Source organism: Taudactylus pleione, unplaced genomic scaffold (genome assembly GCF_031769625.1).
Source record: "Taudactylus pleione unplaced genomic scaffold, aTauple2 ptg000327l, whole genome shotgun sequence".
Taxonomy (NCBI): Eukaryota; Metazoa; Chordata; class Amphibia; order Anura; family Myobatrachidae; genus Taudactylus; species Taudactylus pleione.
In genome coordinates this window covers 1,380,176-1,399,180 of record NW_028284728.1, presented here as the reverse complement: position 1 = coordinate 1,399,180, position 19,005 = coordinate 1,380,176, and the positions used below count along the sequence as shown (strand labels likewise).

Sequence of the window (19,005 nt, the reverse complement as noted above, 5' to 3'; positions counted from 1 at the left end):
CCGGCCGGGCACCAAACTAAACTGAGGTGCCTTGGCTCGGGGGCGGGGTATAGGAGGGGGACCTAGTGCATCCTGGGAGGCTGAAAGCTTAACTCTTTGGTGCCCTGCGACTGACGTCACACCTATACCCCAAGGTATCCTGTGGATACCCTATGGACCCTGAAGTAGAAAGATCTGAGTACCAATGACGTCTGGGCCAAGCTGGAGTCAGCAAAAGGACAGTGTCTCAGTCTTGTTTGACCTTCCGAAGAACTCGAGGAAGACGAGGGACTGGAGGGAACAGGTACGCAAACGGGAAGGTCCACTTCACTGATGTATCTACAAAGGTTGCCTCTGCATCTCATGATCTGGACCCGTACACTGGCAGTTTGTGATTGTGTCGGGAGGCCATGAGGTCCACCTCTGTTCACTAGGAGGTGAAACACCTTTTGGTGAAGCGACCAGTTCCCGGGATGCAAGTCGTGACGGCTGAGGAAGTCTGCTTCCCAATTGAGAACTCCAGGAATGAACACTGCAGAGATGACCGGAAGGTGACCCTCGGCCCATGTCAGAATGCATGACACTTGTGTCATTGCTGCCCGACTTAGAGTGCCTCCTTGATGGTTGATGTAAACCACTTTTGTGGCATTGTCGGACTGAACTTGTACAGGTTTTCCGTGAAGTATGTGCTGGGCCAGGTTGAGGGCCCTGTAGACAGCTCGAAGGTCCAATATGTTGATTGGCAGGGTTGATTTGACCGATGTCCAATGGTCCTGAAAGGAGTGCGGACCGGTCACTGCGTCCCAGCCTGGGAGACAGGTGTCAGTTATGATTACCTAGTCCGGGATCCAAAAGGGGCGACCCCTGGTTAGATCAGGTGTCTGTAGCCACCAAGATAGAGACAGACGCACCTCTGGAGAGAGCACCAACGTCTGAGCTTTGATCCGATGGTGGTAACCCGTTCCACCTGGAGAGGACCAGCCTTTGCAAAAGGCCTGGAATGGAAGTGAGCATATTTGACCATGTCAAAGGAGGACACCATGGATCCCAGAACCTGCATTGTTGAATGGATCGACACTCGGCGACTGTGGAGACATCTGCGCACTCGTAGTTGAAGTGTGGAGATCTTGTCTGATGGGAGAAAGATTCTCTGATCTTGAGAATCCAGCAGGGCTCCCAGATTAATCATTCTCTGAGGGATTCAGGGAGGACTTTTTCCCGTTGATTAACCATCCGTGCTTTTGCAGGGAAGCAAAGGTCAACTACAGACGGTGGTGAAGCACTTCTGCTTTGTCCAGGTATGGTAACAGTCGGACACTCTGACCACGCAGGTGGGCCTCCCTGATAGCCATAATTTTGGTAAACACCCGTGCAGCTGTGGATAGTCCAAAGGGCAGAGCCTGAAATTGGAAGTGTTGCGTAGTATTGCAAACCAGAGATATCGCTGATATGAGGGTGTTATAGGTACACGTCCTGAATATCCAGAGATACCCGCAAGCGGTGCCCCGCCTTACCTTAGCGTCTGGCTGCAGTCTGGGTCCTCCCACAGGGCTTTGGCTAGCACTGACCCTGGGATGCCCGCCGAGATCCTCAGATCTGTACTGGTGTCGCAGCACCAGAGGGGTGACAGAGCGGCAGCGCAGACGTCCCATGGACAGTCTGCTACTGTGCGCTCTAAGTATAAAAGTAAAATAAAGAAATCATAAATATTACAAGCTTAAGGGCTTCCTAAGCATCCCCACGCGTAATTGTGACCCGACTCCGGCCAGGCACCAACGAAACTGAGGTGCCTCTGGCTTGGGGGCGGGGTATAGGGAGAGTTGACCGCTGCATCCTGGGAGCTGAAAGCTTTAACTGCATGATGCCCAGATTCCAGATCCACCACCTACACCCCAAGGTCTCCCTGTGGAGCCTATAAACCCTGAAGAAGAAATTAAGAATTATGGTAGACTTACCTTTGTTAACTATTTCTTCGAAGTTCAAAGAATCCACAGGGATACCATGAGGGATCTGTGGTTGGAGATATCCCGGCACCAAACAGTCAAAGCTTTAGCTCCCAGGATACACTGGTCCTCCTCCACATATACCCAGCCCCCAGCCAAGGCAGGAGCAGGAAACAGGAGAAGGAAAAACAGTACACCCAAGAAACACTCTCCCAGAAGATGAAGGGATCTGTGATCAAGAGAAAAAATACCCAATGAGGCCAGGGGCATCAAGGTGGGCACCCCGTGGATCCTATGGACTTCCAAGAAATAGAATTAACAAAAGGTCTACCATAATTCTTGATTTCTTCAGGATCCATAGGGGATCCACAGGGATACCATGGGGATGTCCCATAGCAGATTCCCCTAAGGGTGGGGACGCTCCTGAACAGAAAGGAGAGTCCAACTCACAAAGGAAGCATCCTGAGAGGCAAAGGTATCAAAGGCATAAAAACCTGAGAAAGGTGTGAACGGAAGACCACGTGGCCACCTTGCAAAGTTCAGCATAAGCGCCACATCAAACCGCTCACGAGGGTCCCACAGACTGAGTAGAATGTGCTGTAACCCTATTTGGAACAGGAAGATTAGCTTGCATGTAGGCCTGAGATATTGTCATGCAGAGCCATCGAGCCAGAGTCTGTTTGTTAGCTGGCCAGCCTCGCTTGTAAAAGCCGTACAGCACAAAGAGGATCTGATTCCTAAAGGAATGAGTATGATCCACGTAGATCCGAAGAGCACGAACCACATCTAAGGAGGCTTCACCTGCAGAAAGATCAGAGGACTTGATGGCCGGAACCACAATCTTTTCATTCAAATGGAACAGGGATACCACTTTAGGGAGGTACCCAGCCCTGGTACGGAGGACAGCTCTGTCCGGATGAAAGATCAAGAATGGGGAGCGACAGGAGAGTGCTGCAGAGGAGATAGTGAGAAGAAAGTGTCTTCGCTGTCAGCCACTTGAGGTCTACAGAGTCCAGAGGCTCAAACGGAAGAGCCTGTAGAGCCCTGTGAACCAAGGACAACTCCCGCGGAGCCACCGGAGGGACAAAAGGAGGTTGAAGGTGGAGAACACCCTGAAGGAAGGTTATAACATCAAGCAGGGGAGCGATCCTTCACTGGAACCAGATTGACAGAGCAGAACTAAGGGAGGACAGGCGGAGGTCTAACCCAGCCTAGAGAAAGGCAAGCACCCTGGAGACCCTAAAAACTGTAGGGTCATAGCATCTGGGGGAGCACCATTAAAAGCAAGAGTGAAAACTCTAATAGATGCGGCCTGAGGAAGGCTTACGTGCCCTGAGCATCGTCTGGACCACAGAGCGAGAGAAACCCTTGGCTCTTAAGAGGGATGACTCAAGAGCCACGCTGTCAAAGACAGACTAGGTAGATTCGGGTACAGACAAGGACACTGTGCCAGTATATCCTATCGTAAAGGAAGTGGAAAAGGAGTGTCTATGGAGAGACTCCATAGTGCTGGGCTGGGGCTATTAGTATCACAGTGCCGGCTTCTTGCTTGAACTTTCAGAGAGCCTTGATGGGGTCTGATGGGGGACCTGCACCAAAAAAAAAAATAGCTGGGGGGGACGCCTCAAGAAGGTGAGGGCATACCCCTGGGAGACCAATTCTCGGACCCAGGCGTTTGTTGTTGTTGTAGGACATCAAGAGTCGGAAAATTGAATAAGTCGGCCTCCCTCCCTGGGATCCCCCAGGAGGAGGCCCGCCGCATCAGGCGGAGGGTTTGTCATCAGAATTAGAAGCTGGACATATGGCCGCCCAAGACTGCTTGGATAGCGGCATGGTGGTCTTGTGAGAACTAGATTGCATGGAAAAGGACTGTCTTGCCTTACCCTGGGGTCGAAAGGACCGAGAAGAGGACGGCCTAGGCTTAAGGGGTAGCTGCTGATGGCAGAATAGCAATTTTGAGTCTGCCACAGTAGCCACGATTTTGTCCAACTCTGCGCTAAACAGCCTGTCTCCAGAGAAGGGTAAGAATTCGAGTGCCTTCTTGGATCCCGTGTCCGCCTTCCAGAACCGTAGCTAAAAGGACCCGGTGGGCGACTAACGATGCCTTAGAGGCAAGGAGTCCGGTATCCAACGCAGCTTCTCCCAAATAAGAGGCCGCTTCCTGAATATGGGAGATGTATGCCAGTTGTTCCCTGGTAGCATCTGATGGCAGGCTCTCTTCCAGTGCCTCTGCCCATCCTTCGATAGTCTTAGCCACCCAGACCGTGGCCATAGCCAGCCTAGTGATAGTGCTAGAAAGCAAGTAGACTGATTTGAGACAAGTTTCCAGTTTTCTATCTGTGGCATCCTTAAGGGAGGATGTAGACTGTAAAGGCAGAGTAGAGCTTCTGACTAAGTGTGCCACATGCAAAATAAACAGTAGGACGGACTTCCCACTTAGTACACTCACTAGTGGGGAAAGAGTAAAAAGACGCTAGTCTTTTTGGGACCTGGAACAGTTTGCCACGAGTACCCCAAGCTTCCCCCATGAGCTCAGTGAGCTAGTCTGATTGAGGGAATTCAGCCTTAATCACCTTTTGACGTTTAAACATCAGGGATTTAGGCTTAGGGGCCGGTTTATCATCCTCTATATTCAGGATTGATTTAACCGCCCTCATTAAAGAAGGGACATCTACTGATGAATGACGGTTCTCCTCGCCCAAGTGCAGCCTGGAGAGAGAATCTTGTGCATCATCTGCCTCCTCAAATGATACGTCAGAATCCGAAAGCTGGGCGAACTGGGAGGATGATACACTCCGCCTATGTGCTTTGGTGGCTAACAGTCTATCCGCTGTAACATTTGCTGATAGCCGGCAGACATTTGAGCCATATTCTGAACTGAGTGGGTATAACCATCCCCCCAAGGAGATTGAATAGGAGTCCCGACATAGTACACTGTAATAGCTGTGGGTACCCCATGGTGGGAGACAGCGTGGGGGCTGATAAGTGGTCAACTAGCTGCATCATAACCGGTGTCTAAAGGTGCGACCGGTCCTGCCGGCACCAAACGTAAAAACTGTCTGATCGATGCACCCTGGGAGCTAAAGCTTTGACTGTTTGGTGCCGTAGGATCCCCTATGGACCCTGAAGAAATTTTGTTTTGCAATTGGCACAAACAAAAAAAAAAAAAACTTTGGACAGTGCCATCTTTTTCCATGAATGACCCCGTAGCATTGCCCTTGCAAAACCAGGCCAGAAAAATAAAAAAACACTACCCCAGAGAATATATGAGAAAGTTGTAGCTTGGGGAGAAGGGGCTGTTACTCAATGATAAACTACACCCTACCCAGGTCACTGCCACCGGAGCCTAAATTACAAGTGTAGTGACCGGGTTATCTGAACAGTCCAGTGCTTCTTAAGGAAGGTTGTGGCTGTCTATAGCCAACCTGCTGCTGACTACTGACTATGGTAATTAGGACCCAGCACCCCTGCAAAGTAGCCGGGGTTCCCCCTCCTCAGGAGTGAGAAAACTGTCCAGGGGTGTCATGGGTCCACAGACCTCAACCCTCCAATGCAACACAAGCTAAGTAGCAAACTTTCTTGCACAATAAATTTAAAATGACAAAAAAAAAAAAAAACTTTCCAGGGAGTACCAGAACCCCAGAGGCTTACATCGTTCCCCATCAGTGCTTTTCCAGCCATCCAGCACTACACGCCGTAGACTGCGGTAACGTGGTAAGCGCCGCTTCACAGCACTCTGGAGAATGTCCCACAAAGTGACATCTTGCATCACAGCCCCATGAAAGCATGCAGGTAGGATCCTATAGCAGGGACTTCCCCCCTGCTCTAGGGAAGCTTTTAAGATGGTGACCACCATTGGAAAAAAGTCAGCAAAAAAAGAAAAAAAACGTAATCGGGAGCCAGCATAAGGCTGTGCTCTGTGAAAGCACCCACAGTCAGATCCAGAGCCTGTGGAGCTGTGCCGCCCTGGCCACCCAGCACTAATCCTGTAGGCTGTGGTGGCCGTATATATTAAAGCCGCGACTCCCGGGATGCTGTGCTGCGAGGGCAGCCTGTAAAGGCCTCTCCTGGTATCCAGACAGGGCTCTAGAGTAATCGCAGGTGACTGTTGACCTTCAGTCAGGGCCGCGAGTAGGCTTTGGCTGGAGAGAGACGCTGGCCCTGACATAAGCTCACTCCTCAAAAGCCTGATCCCAGAAAGAGGTTCAGGCAACCTAAAATAATAATTAAAAAAAAAAAAAAAGTGGTGTTTTAGCTCCAACAGATGAACTATTTAGTGCCTACTCTACAGCCTCCCCTCTAAACTCACTGGCTGCAGTGTCCCCCAGATAGGATGAAAGAGGGCATAACCAATTTTTGGCATAAATTGCTAGCAGGACATCTATGGGTTTACAGCTCAACATTGTATATAAAAAGGGAGAGAAAAGGTTTTTCACACATTTTATTAAATAACTAGTTAATGTTTTTTCTAGAAGTCTGACCTGGTATTCCGTCATTTAAATGTAACAAGTCAATTACGAGTCCAATTACTCACCTCCCGTGGAATATGACATAGTGTCTCCTTATGCTTTTCAAAAAACGATTTCTCCTCTTCACCTCTGACAATTTTACACCCCTCCTCCTTCCTGCAGCAGGGATAAGAGAAACAGACAATTAAACTATTTTATGGAAATGGTAAGAATTAATGGTGACTTTACAGCTGTGCCCTACCTCCCACTTCCTCTTTTGACAAATAAAAAACCATTACAAATTACGAATTCTGAACGCCATCGGTTCAGCTGTTAAAGCCGGTGAGTTAAACGGTCACTGTTGGTGTCATCTCTATTCCTCCACTGGTGCTCTCTGCTGACAGCCAACATGAGGAACAATTGGGCGCTCTCTACACAGCAGCAAGCACAACACTAAAGGAAAACACCAGGCTACACAGTTTCTACAAATGCAAATCCTTCTCTATGACCTGAAGAGGAAGGATGCTCAGCTAATATAATGGTGGACAGTTATGGTTGATATCAGCTCACCAAAGATTTCTGCAGTGACTGATTCATTCCCCATCAGCACTTAGATCTGTTATTCAGCCACCTTCTACCACACTGCTTAGTTTTAAGGTTATTTGTGCAGGGCTAGCTTTACCTTCTGTTATATGTCACTATAATTTGTTTGTGATAGGACACTCTCAATGTACAGCGCTGCATAACATGTCTTCTGTATAAATAAAGAATAATGTATTCTCTCTTATTTACAAAGTGCAAACAGTGTGCTTACAATATCCATTCTCTACACTGCATACATACACAGCCCCTCTTTCCTGTCCATACACAAGGGTCAATTATGTCAGCACCTAATTAATCGAACAGTATATTAGTGTGGAAGGAGAATATAGCATCTGAATTAATTTCACACAAATACACCACCACTCATGGCTCCAGCATGGAGAACCTGCATTATAAGCCACTGCGCTATAACTATAATGCACAGAAAAGAATAAAAAATAAAAAAAAGTCTCAAGACATATCCACATTGAAGCCAAATTAGTTTTTAATGTCTATTTAGTGAACTTTCAGTATTAGAGCAAGGGCTATTTCACACTTGAAGCCGGACATTTTTTTTTTCAGGCACTCAGTGCCTTTCACATGGAACGGCTTTTGAGACGTTTTTAATGTGTTTTCTTTACCCTTCTTCTACTGCGCGTGCGCAACAGTACCAGACAGCCAGTGTGTGCGTGTGTGCGCGCGCGTGGAAGCATAGTTTCCTATACTGCACTGCGTTGCTTGGACAGCATGGCAGCCGTCCAGCTCAGTGGATACTCCCGGCTGTTACACGGTGACCGTGCCGTGTGAAAGGACCCACCATGTTCCTTGTTTAATTACATTTTACACCTGGCAAAAAAATTTCCTTTTTTTTTTTTTTTGCCGGCCAGCCAAAACCGGCCTTAGTGTGGAGTAAAGACGGAAGGCCGGACAACATAACCTCCCGATTTGTGTGTAAAGAGAGGACTAGGAACAAAATAATGGACAGGGCGATCGCATACTCAAGATCTCATGCAAATAGGACTGAACATTTCAAGATCACCAGCTGAAATAACCATAACTTTTAGTAGAATGTCTGAGCACCAGCTTTGCAGAACATCTCTGCAAACAGGTGGAATTAGGGCGGAACTTGCCACATACGTACTAAAGATGAAATGGGGAGGAACCAGATGAGAGTATAGACTTACAACTAAGGAGATCCTTTGGAATTGTTTATGATTCAAGTCAGTGTCAGGTGCACGGATAGAGCATAGTCCAATAGGTCTTTCAGGAAAGGACAGACTGAGGTCCCCTAGTAATAAAGGTGCGTTGAAAAGGCAGCTATGATGTGGATGCATATCTTGGCGGTAAAATAGGCCCAGACTATTCGCAGACGGAAACATTGAGATCAGTATCTTATACATTGGCTCCACACAGAGATTACAAGAACACTTTGAAGTGCTAAACTGTGAGGGCAGTGTTGATGGCTTTCAATCCTGGGAATAGCCAGAAACTGTATCACTTGAAGCTCAAAAGGGGGTAAACCTGAATATCTTTCATTGGGAGGGATTGGCACATGGACATGACTCCAAAAGAAAGGCCTGAATGGACAGGTACATTAAAAAAAAAAAAAAACTTTTTGAAAGAACATACAAAACGCACAAGTCAGAAACCGCTACAGAAAGCCCAGCAACTTGCCCCTGCACCAGGGCAACTGCAATGGCTGGACAGTACAGAGTTTGCAACTGGCTTTAATTTACCTATGCTCAGTTAGACCTACACTAGGTCCATCACACTAGAAGCAGCTTTGAAGAAACCGAACCCAAATGGCTTATAGTTCAAGCCACACTTTTTTTTAAAGGACTATGATACATTGAGTTTTCTGCAGAGTGGCACAATATTGTTGCCCACTATAGCATTGCCTCGAGTGTGATTTCAATGTACCACTGGTAATTATAGTCCTTGGAAGTGACCCAAGGGAGGGTACCCAAATATAGAGGTATTAAGAGAGCGTGGTTATTTTTAAAAGAGCATTGAAAAAGACAAAAGGAAGAAACTTAAAACATTATGCACTTTATCAATAAGTTTAAGAGTTTTACACTAAACCGCACTCTTAATTTTGTCCATTTTAAAAGATTCTTAAGATGGAGAGGCCTCTATATTCACGAGGAAACGTCACAGCACACTGTGAACCATCAGGAGCGCTGAGGGTGGAACAAGTACTAATTTTTTTCCTGAGGGGGCATGACCACACCTCTGGGATTTGGCCACACCCCCTCATTACTGGGCCATGCAGATGTCCCATCGGCCCTGCGAACGACTAACGTACTTAAACGAAAGAGCTCGGATTAATGTGAATTGTACACACACAAAAAAAAAAAAAAAAAAACTTAAAGTTCCCCAGCATATAGAAGTTAGACTCCAAATACTATTCTTCATAAAGGTAACTATAATGAGCTGCACATACATTGTTGTGAGGTTCTAGACCTAAAGAAAACACACTAGCAGAGAACTGTACCCATAACAGATGGGATTCTGTTCATGTACTGCATAGTTATCAGACAACTTCAACCCAAAAAACAACGTACCTTAATATGCTGCATGGTATCTCTGGCACGACAACTCGTCGTTTGCAGGCAAGAAGGTCCTGCTCAGTAGCCATTTGACTGCGAGGAGAATTCGAATGCATTTGGCGAACACCTTCAACTTGTCCACTACGCCTGAGGCCGATATTTGGTGGAGATAACACATCTAAATACAAGAACATAAATAATCATTCAAGACATGTAGCGTAAAGGTGTCCAGTACATCTATTCTTAACAACTATTAATTGGTTTCATTTATAATTTACATATTAGTGATGCTTAAGTTTTGTGGCATTATATGAATTGTCATTTTCTCAGACATCTAACACAGGCAGAGTGACTGTCTTACTACAATTTACATTTAGTATAAAATTAGGGTGGTGTCACAATGGCGCACTGAACAGTAGCAGGTTTCCAGCCAAAAAAGTCCTAGTATTCACACCTTAGCACTCACAAGCTCCTGAGCTGACACACTGCATCCCATCATACTAGAAGGCTCTGCTCAGAGATTGGTGCATTTAAAAATGTTCTCTGAGCAAAGCACTCCAGTGAGACAGATAAGCGTACGCTATTCGCTTCAAAAAGGCGTCAGCCAGAGAAGTGCTTTTTTTATAGCTGAAAAGTGCTAGTGTGACATCTCTTATTCTCCAGGAAAACAAGGTAACTGATCCATCAGATCAGAAAACTAAACTGTCATTTGTAACAAAAATGTTGTTGTTTGTGTATGCAGATTTTACAACACTAATATATAATCTGTGAAACCTGTCAGTGCCCAGGCTGTCCATACATACTTATAAATATTCACACCAATAGAGAAATTGACAAACGTCATACCAGCAAATGTAAAAGGTAAACACAGAACAGTACAGCTGTAATGCATAAATGCAACATATATGTAGAGTAAACTTTATAATTCATATACAGGCTATTTGATCATGTTAAAAAAAAAAGAAAAAAAATGTTTAATTATTGGTTCTCTAGACAAAAACCAGACTACTGCATGGTGCCAGTTCCAGAGGGGGAGAATTAGCAGTGCCCCCTCCCTCTCCTGCACACTGACTGGTGAATGACTAGCACTATCTGCCAATCATTACGCTACTATAGTAGCAAACCTTGTGGCTGTGTCTGAAAAACAATGCTGTGAAGGAACATCATGTGTCTAGTGTGGAGCAGAAGGCAAACCACCCCTGCTAAGTCCTCTTGTCCCGCCATTGCAGATTCTATTTATAGAAAGCCATTTTTTAGGGAAAAGGCTAAAAATGCAACCCATGTTTACAGACCTCTTCGCGCTGTGTCTGCCACAGGCGACCGTCTGCTAGAACCAGGTTCTAGCACAGGATTCTGATCTTGTAAATTTCTGATGATTCCATCCAGAACGCTCGGCTCCTGGCGCTGCTGATAATAGTTTGCTTGCTGACTGATCACTTGTTCCACTATATCACCATCAGCTTTTAAAAAGACAGAGGTTACAGTTCATAATATTTTTCAATTTCAAATGTCAAAAGTTAGAGAGTGATAAATGAACCACGACAGCCAACAATCATTGATAAAGCCCCTCCCACTTTGGTCACCCTCATCCATGCAAATGGAAAATTTGCAGACCGCACTACTGCCCATCTGACATAAGACATCCCTTAGCAAAAGAGGAGAGTTATCCAGTAATCTGGGGTGCTGAATTTTGAAAAAATATCAAGTTAAGGGTGTTTTCTAGAGGATAAATGCACTGCTGGCTGTTGGGTAAGCATTTGGATTTAAATCCAGTCATTAAAGATACACCGACAATTTTCTTCTGTACATCAGAAGTAGTAATACTGTAGTGTTACGGATGTCATGCACATGTGCCAACCACCATCCACTGAAAGACAGGCAATGACACCACTTACGTAATAACCCCTAAATCTTCATAACCTCTATACTCTTATTACCAAGGTCCTTACTGCTACCACTAAGCAGCTTGGGGAGTGGGGCTACCTCTGTTTGCACTGCAGGCAAATCTTAACAAAATTGTTTCCAAGTCTAAAGTCGCCCCTTCAGACACTGGTTTATATGGATGATGAGGCAGTGCCCAGCCTCCTGTCACAATAAGGGTAGAATGCTACTCATTACCTGTACCCAACTACTGAAAAAACAGCACTGCATTAGTCACACTGGATGAATACTAACCCAGCCCATAAATTAAGGAGTCAAGCCACCAAATCTGGTCCATCCAGCATGGGCCTACAGCCTCTTCTCCCTCCTAACACAGATTATTGCACATGGGTGCTTTGTGCCCATTTACAGCAGGTTTTACCACTAGAAAATAATAAATTCTAAATTGCTTTACACCAGACCCCCTCAACTCTCTGCCCCAATACAAAGTAGAAGAATAGCAGATTAAACTGTGGGATAAAAGTCAGAAGTTACTCCAATTGCATAACCAACAGCAGAATAATATTTAAATATTTAAGTACGGGAGGTGGTTACCTATTTAGAATGCCCATAGAACACCTAGGGCCTCATTTAGTAACGCGTTTTATCACCAATACTAGTGAAAAATGTCACTGTGTATGGTAAATGGTGCTCCTACCAATCAGCTCCCAACTGTTAGAAAGTTGGGAGCTGATTGGCTGGAGCACCATTTATCATACACAGTAAAATGTATCACTCGTTTTGGTGCTAAAACTCGTTACTAAAAGGGGTCCCTACTCTGGTATGATACAAGACGACCTATTCACCACTCTCCAAAAAAAAAAATTCTCTATGGCAGACTGAAATTAAATTTAGTTTCATTCCTAAACGTTATTAGACTGGTTATTCAGGTAAAAATATTGAAATACTAACAGATCGATACATACATATGTGGACTCTACTATTAAACTAACAGAGGCTGCAAAATAATACTGAATGAAGCAGGAAAATAGTTTCTATAGGAAAGATTCCTACGTGTTTCCATATATGCCAGCTGAGGAACCAACTGCTCTTCTGCAAAGTTCTCTCTCCCGGGTACCAGGCGCTGATATTTAGTTGGATGAGGGTTTCCATCAACATCCACCAAAAATGGTGGTGGCATCAGGTGGGGAGCCTGTTGGGTCTGTTCATCAAGGACAAACCGTTTTGCATCATAGGCGAGGGGTCTGTAGTCCGTGTGGAAGAACATCTGCTCTGGAATCTAGAATAAAGTAATGGATTAAAGGTCTGGAACCTCCCACTAAGTAATTATTGGATCAAACGTATCACAGTAGGGTCAATTAAAGAACTAAATAGCAAATCAGTAAATATGCATGACAAGTCATCTCTACCCAGCAATATAACACATGCTTTCAAAAATAAGTGATATTTATCTTCTACACCACAGAGTTCCAGAAATAAACATTGCATTGGGATACCAAGAGACAGTCAATATTTTTTCTCAGTAAATATATTTGTAATGGGGCTATTGAAATGAAATTTTCACCAAATATCAACAACCCAAGCAATCCACACATGTAAAGAAATCGAACCATAGATGTCCATAAATTAAGTTATGTGTAATAATGTGAAATGACACAAGGAACATGTATTGAACACATGAAGAAAGGGAGGTGCAAAAAGGCATGGAAAGCCAAGACACCAGCTGAAATCAGTATTAGAAAGCAATCCTGCCCCTTGTCGGTGCAAATTAACATAATATGGTTCAGTCCCAACTGATGACCTATAAAAAGGTGTCTCATTACCAAGGTGTCACACAAGAAACATCTCATGATGGGTAAAAGCAAAGAGCTCTCTCAAGACCTTCGCAACCTTATTGTTGCAAAGCATATTGATGGCAATGGTTACAGAGGAATTTCTAAACCTCTGAATGCTCCAGTGAGCACTGTTGGGGCCACAATCCGGAAGTGGAAAGAACATAATTTCACCATAAACTGGCCAGGACCAGGTGCTCCTCTGACAGAGGAGTGAAAAGAATTATGAAAAGAGTTGTCCAAGAGCCATGGACCACTTGTGGAGAGATTCAGAAAGACCTGGAATTAGCAGGTACAATTGTTTCAAAGAAAACAATAAGTAATGCACTCAACCGGCATGGCCTGTATGCATGCTCACCACGCAAGACTCCATTGCTGAAGAAAGAGCATGTTGAAGCTTGTTTAAAGTTTGCTGCGCAACATTTGGACAAGCCTGTGAAATACTGAGAATATATAGTCTGGTCAGATGAGACGAAAATGTAACTCTTTGGATGCCATAATACACACCATGTTTGGAGAAGAACTGGCACTGCTCATCACCCCAAAAACACCATACCGACAGTGAAGCTTGGAGGTGGAAACATCATGGTGTGGGGCTGTTATTCAGCATACGGTACTGGCATACTTCATGTGATTGAAGGAAGGATGAATGGAAAAATGTACGGAGACATTCTTGATAAAAATCTGCTGCCATCTACCAAGATGCTGAAGATGAAACAAGGGTGGACATTTCAGCAAGACAATGATCCCAAACACACAGCCAAGGACACACTCAATTGGTTTCAGACAGAAAATAAAGCTGCTAGAATGGCCCAGCCAATCACCTGACTTGAATCCAATTGAAAATCTATGGAAAGAATTAAAGATCAGAGTTCATAGAAGAGGCCCACGGAACCTTCAAGACTTGAAAACAAAATCACACCTGAGCAATGCATGCGACTAGTTTCTCCATACAGGAGGCGTCTTGAAGCGGTCATTACCAACAAAGGCTTTTGTACGAAGTATTAGATACATTTCAGTAACCGTGTTCAATACATTTTCCCTGTGTAATTTCACATTATTACACATAAAACTTAATTTATGGACATCTACGGTTTGATTTCTTTGCATGTGTGGATTGCATGGGTTGTTGCTGACATTTGGTGAAAATTTCATTATAATAGCCCCATTATAAATATATTTACTGAGAAAAATGTTGGTGTGTTCAATACTTATTTTACCTGCTGTATGTTGGATTGGAACCATTAACACCGTTTTTATGACCGATGAAAGGAGACTATCCTCTGAGTTAAGTACTACATCTACCAAAAACAATATATTTAGTTCTGTGTGGATACACTAAGTGATACTTGCTGGTATTCCTGCAATCACCAGATTTGGTAGGTCCCAATCGCTATAATGATCCAACACTAGAGAATGAAAAAAACTTAGCCATGTGTGGGTTTTTTTTTTCCGAAGACAATTCTATCCAAAAATAAAGAGTGGATTTGTGGAGATCCAAACTACTGCTATATGTACTTTTAGGTAATGTTAAGCATACAATCTATTGGAAATGCCAAAGATGATCTTGGTCTCAAATAAGTACATAAAAGTAAACTTATCATCTTTATGACAATTACTTACACCTATTTTGAAGCATATTGTTCTCCCCCTACAGTGCAGCCATCAAGAGTGTCACTTTAAGAAGAGAGGGGCTTTGTTATACTGGGACCCACAGGTCGCTGACTACTAGTCCCCACGGACCTTTGTGTGGTAAGCTCTAGAGACGGCGGTGACCTCTCCCTGACGCCCAGAGCTTGGAGGCCTAACCGGCGCCAGAAGCCGCAACCTGGATTTGTGGTCGCTGCCCGCTGGGACTGGCACTGCATCGCGGAACCCCGGGGTGAGCTCTTTCATTAGCCCCGCAGTCTCCGCTAACACCTCGGCCCCCAGGAGACCCTGTGTGCCTGCTGGCATACGAGGCTAACTGCCGGGAATCGGTGGTGCCGGCGGACGTGACAGCTGCTGCAGCGTGGATCCTTTCCCTCTGCTGCCACACCCGCATGCTGATGCAGCGGCTCATGCACTGACAGGGCTACCTTGGGGAAACAGAAGGTCCCCGCTGGGGTGCCTTTGCACGTGGGGCCGGTCTAGCGTCTGGAGCCCACGGCCGTGGGTGAGTGGCCGGAACAGACACCACATCCTTAGCGGCCTGCTCCACTTGGGATACCACAGCCTCTGTTGACGTGGACGGAGCGCCCCTGACCCTACAGGACTGCCGGTGATTGCGTTGGCTGCCGCACACTCAGGGGTCGCGGTCTTTGCCGCGGGACAGTGTACAACGCAGTTTGGTTGCCAGACTTCCAGAGCGGCTCTCCTGGTTATAAAATCCCATCTCTGGAGCCTGGGTGGCTGGATTGGTGAGTCCCTGTGCCCCTTTGTCTCCTAGCCTGACATGCCCATTGCTTGCCCCACAAAGTGGCTGTAACAACAACCCAGCCATCTTGTTTTTCTGGAGTCTGGTGGTCACATAGGGGACTCTCCTCACTTGCTTAGTCACCTCCTCTATAGGGGTCGTCTGGCAGAAGACGGAGCCCAGTACCTGTGTCTTATAACATCCTTGCAAGCGTATAATATTCTAATAGATACTTACCAGAGTCAACTGTGTCGACGATGTGAAGATACCTATCTAAAGAATGTTGTCCCTTCCCGGGTAATGCCTTACCTACCCATGCAGTAATTTCTTGAGTCGCTTTCCCCAAAACAGTCCTCTGGTTCATTTCAAATTGGGACTTCTATTCATTCCTCCGACTATGCCGTCAAAGAAAACAAGACAACAAAAACTTCCAGCACCAATCAGATTTCCTACTGCCCCTATATCTAAAGTCGGACAGATGCCTTCCCCAACATCTGGAGCATCATCTATGTCCACTTCACGTGATTCGATTTCACCAGCTGACCTGGGACTAGACCTGGATGTTAATGCACCGCTAACCACACAGGCAATGTTTCAGGTTTTTGCGGCGTTTCGGTCTGATGTGTTAAAGGGTATGGATACTTCTATACAATCTATCAGAGCTGATATTCTGGGGCTAGGCGATCGTACAGACCATCTAGAGGTGAAGATGCAGGAATTGGTCTCATCTCATAACGAACTCCTCTTAGCCCATGCAGAACTCTAATCAGAGGTTTCATCTATGAGAGATAAAATGGCGGATATGGAAGACCGCTCACAAAGAAACAATCTGAAGATTCGCGGTATCCCAGATTCTGTATATAACGCAGAGTTACCTGATTACGTTTCAAAGTTGTTTCTTAAATTGGTGCCTATGGCTTCTCAACAAGACTTGTTAATTGATCGAGTACATAGTCTTCCCAAACAGAGATCAGGATCTGGAAATTACCAGCGAGACACTTTACTGCGTGTCCATTTCTTTAATTTCAAAGAGCAAATCTTGCGAGCTGCACTTCAAGCTGAAGGCACAGACACCTTAGGAGGTCTTCAAATCGTTCCTGATCTGTCTGCTGCTACTCTGTCCAAAAGGCGCTCTTTCCAGCCCATTACTACAGCTCTAAGAGATAATGACATCACTTATCGATGGGGGTTCCCAGTAAAGCTTCTGGTCAGCTACGAGGCTTCCTCATACGTAATCTCTACTGTGGAAGCTGGAATTAAGCTTCTGGCGGAATGGGACATCCCAGTGTCTACTCGAGCTTCTGGTCCCAGCGGTCAAGTAACTCAAGACTGGTCTAAAGCTACGTGAGAATACTACATACATACATACATACATCTACTGTGTTAATTATGTTATATTCTTGTCAGTCCTGTTTCCTCGATAGGACCAGAGATATTAGATTTCATATTTTGCGTGAGATAGTCATTTCTTATGTATGTTTTACCATGTGTTTTGTCTGATTGCACCAAATTGGATAGCAATAATCTGTTTACTTGTATTTTTGTCAGTTTAAGGGCCTTATTTACCATTAAGAAATTAGGGGAGGGAACCCTTAAGAGTTTTCCTCCTTCTTACTATTGCAAAAAGTCTTAATTTGAGCCCTCTTACTAGTACATCTGTAGTTAAATAAGCACGTTTAGAGCATATTGATTATGTTATCTTGTGTAATCCAGATTCCGAAAATTCTCATAGTAATACTGTTATTTTTGTTGTTTTGTGGGTTTAGCGACTCCACATTTATATTGTTCGTAAAGTGGATGAGTGTATATTAGTTCGTAGAATCAGCTATTTTGCGTTTCAGACTTCTAGAGAGACTCGAATAGTTCTTACGCACCTTGCCTTGTTGAGTATCATTTTTGCTATACTCCCATATCTATGTTGTCCACTTTCTTTGTATTTTGTTACCAATATACTCCATGGGTGGCTTTTGTGGCGTTCCTCCATGTTCTTGGTTTTGCCGTTTTTTTTTCTATACGGCAAACATTTTAACCCTAATTTTTTGGGTTATCTCAGTTTCCCCTATGTGTTCCCCTATTTATTATTTATAATGTTATATGTGTCTTTTTTTGTTTTTTTTCTGGTTTAATTTGTATTTTGGGTACCATAGTCCATATTATTCTGTCTTCGCTAGAACCTTGGGTATTTATGTCAAACCAACGTCTCTTATTTATGGATTATAGTTCAATTTTTTTCTTTAAATGTTCATGGTCTAAACTCCCCTAACAAACGCAGGCTTGCTTTGTCCACCTTCCATAGACAGAGCTAAAGTTGTAGCACTACAAGAGACTAATTTTTCATCTTTGGCTCCACCGATTGAGAGATGCGAGATATAATGTTGCATATTATGCCAACGGTGTCCTCAAAAGGAATGGCGTAGCTGTGCTGTTCCATAATTCAGCGTCTTTCACTTTATCTAAAAAGGTAGAAGATAAGAACGGCCGGTATTTGATATTAGTAGGTCAGCTGGACGGTAAAGAGGTTACACTAGTCTCTCTCTACGCCCCTAATACGCTTCAAATCCCGTTTCTCAGACGAGTGTTTGAGGAAGTCCACCAGATTAGACGTGGTCATACGATTATAATGGGTGATTTTACTTTAGTCCCTGATATTCAGATAGATAAATCATCAGCTAATGTTTCCGAAATGAGCAGTGGCATTACCGATACATCAGCTCTGCTGCGGAAGCTCTTGGTGGAATTTGATTTATATGACGTGTGGCGGGTTCATTCGCCTAATGTGAAAGACTATACGTTTTTCTCACATGTACATAATACTTATTCATGTATTGATTTGATTCTTTTAAACAAACATTTACTCCAACATACTTGCCAATCCAGTATCAAACCCATAGTTTGGTCTGACCATGCTGTGGTCATAATACAATTGGATGGTCATAATACAAGAATTCCCCCTAGACCATGGCATTTACCAGATCACTTATCTTCCTCTGAAGGTGTTAAACCGTTAGCAGATGCACTAGAATCCTATTTGGCAACTAACGACCCACAAGACACTTCTCGCACAACACACTGGTGCGCCCTCAAAGCTGTTCTTAGAGGAGTAGCCATTCAAACAAGTTCTCGACTTTAGACAATATTTACTCAATCTGAATTGGAAGTACACTTAGCTCAGGTTGAATCTCTAAATAGGGCCCGTCCTTCCCGTGTTCTTAAGAGAGAACTAGTGTCTATCCGAAATCAACTTCAGAAATTGTTTTTGGCTCGTATGAAATCATCTCTAATTAAACTTCAGCAAAAGTTCTACAACTCAGGGAATAAGGCAGGCAAATTCCTAGCTCGTAAATTGCGCAAACGTCAGGCCAGAAATAGGATTGAATATTTAATTACACCCAATAA

At 44.5% G+C, this 19,005-nt stretch overlaps 1 protein-coding gene across 1 annotated transcript in view; it reads right to left on the bottom strand.

Annotated features, from left to right (window-relative positions):
- The window catches only part of BRWD1 (bromodomain and WD repeat domain containing 1), a 200,857-nt gene that overhangs the window by 48,323 nt on the left and 133,529 nt on the right, over window positions 1-19,005 (bottom strand). Inside the window, exons 17-20 of the mRNA XM_088443141.1 lie at window positions 12,436-12,661; window positions 10,794-10,961; window positions 9,517-9,679; window positions 6,457-6,547 (exon numbers count right to left, since the gene is read on the bottom strand). Coding sequence (XP_088299267.1) covers window positions 6,457-6,547; window positions 9,517-9,679; window positions 10,794-10,961; window positions 12,436-12,661 — 648 coding nt within the window. The remainder of the gene's footprint in view (window positions 1-6,456; window positions 6,548-9,516; window positions 9,680-10,793; window positions 10,962-12,435; window positions 12,662-19,005) is intronic.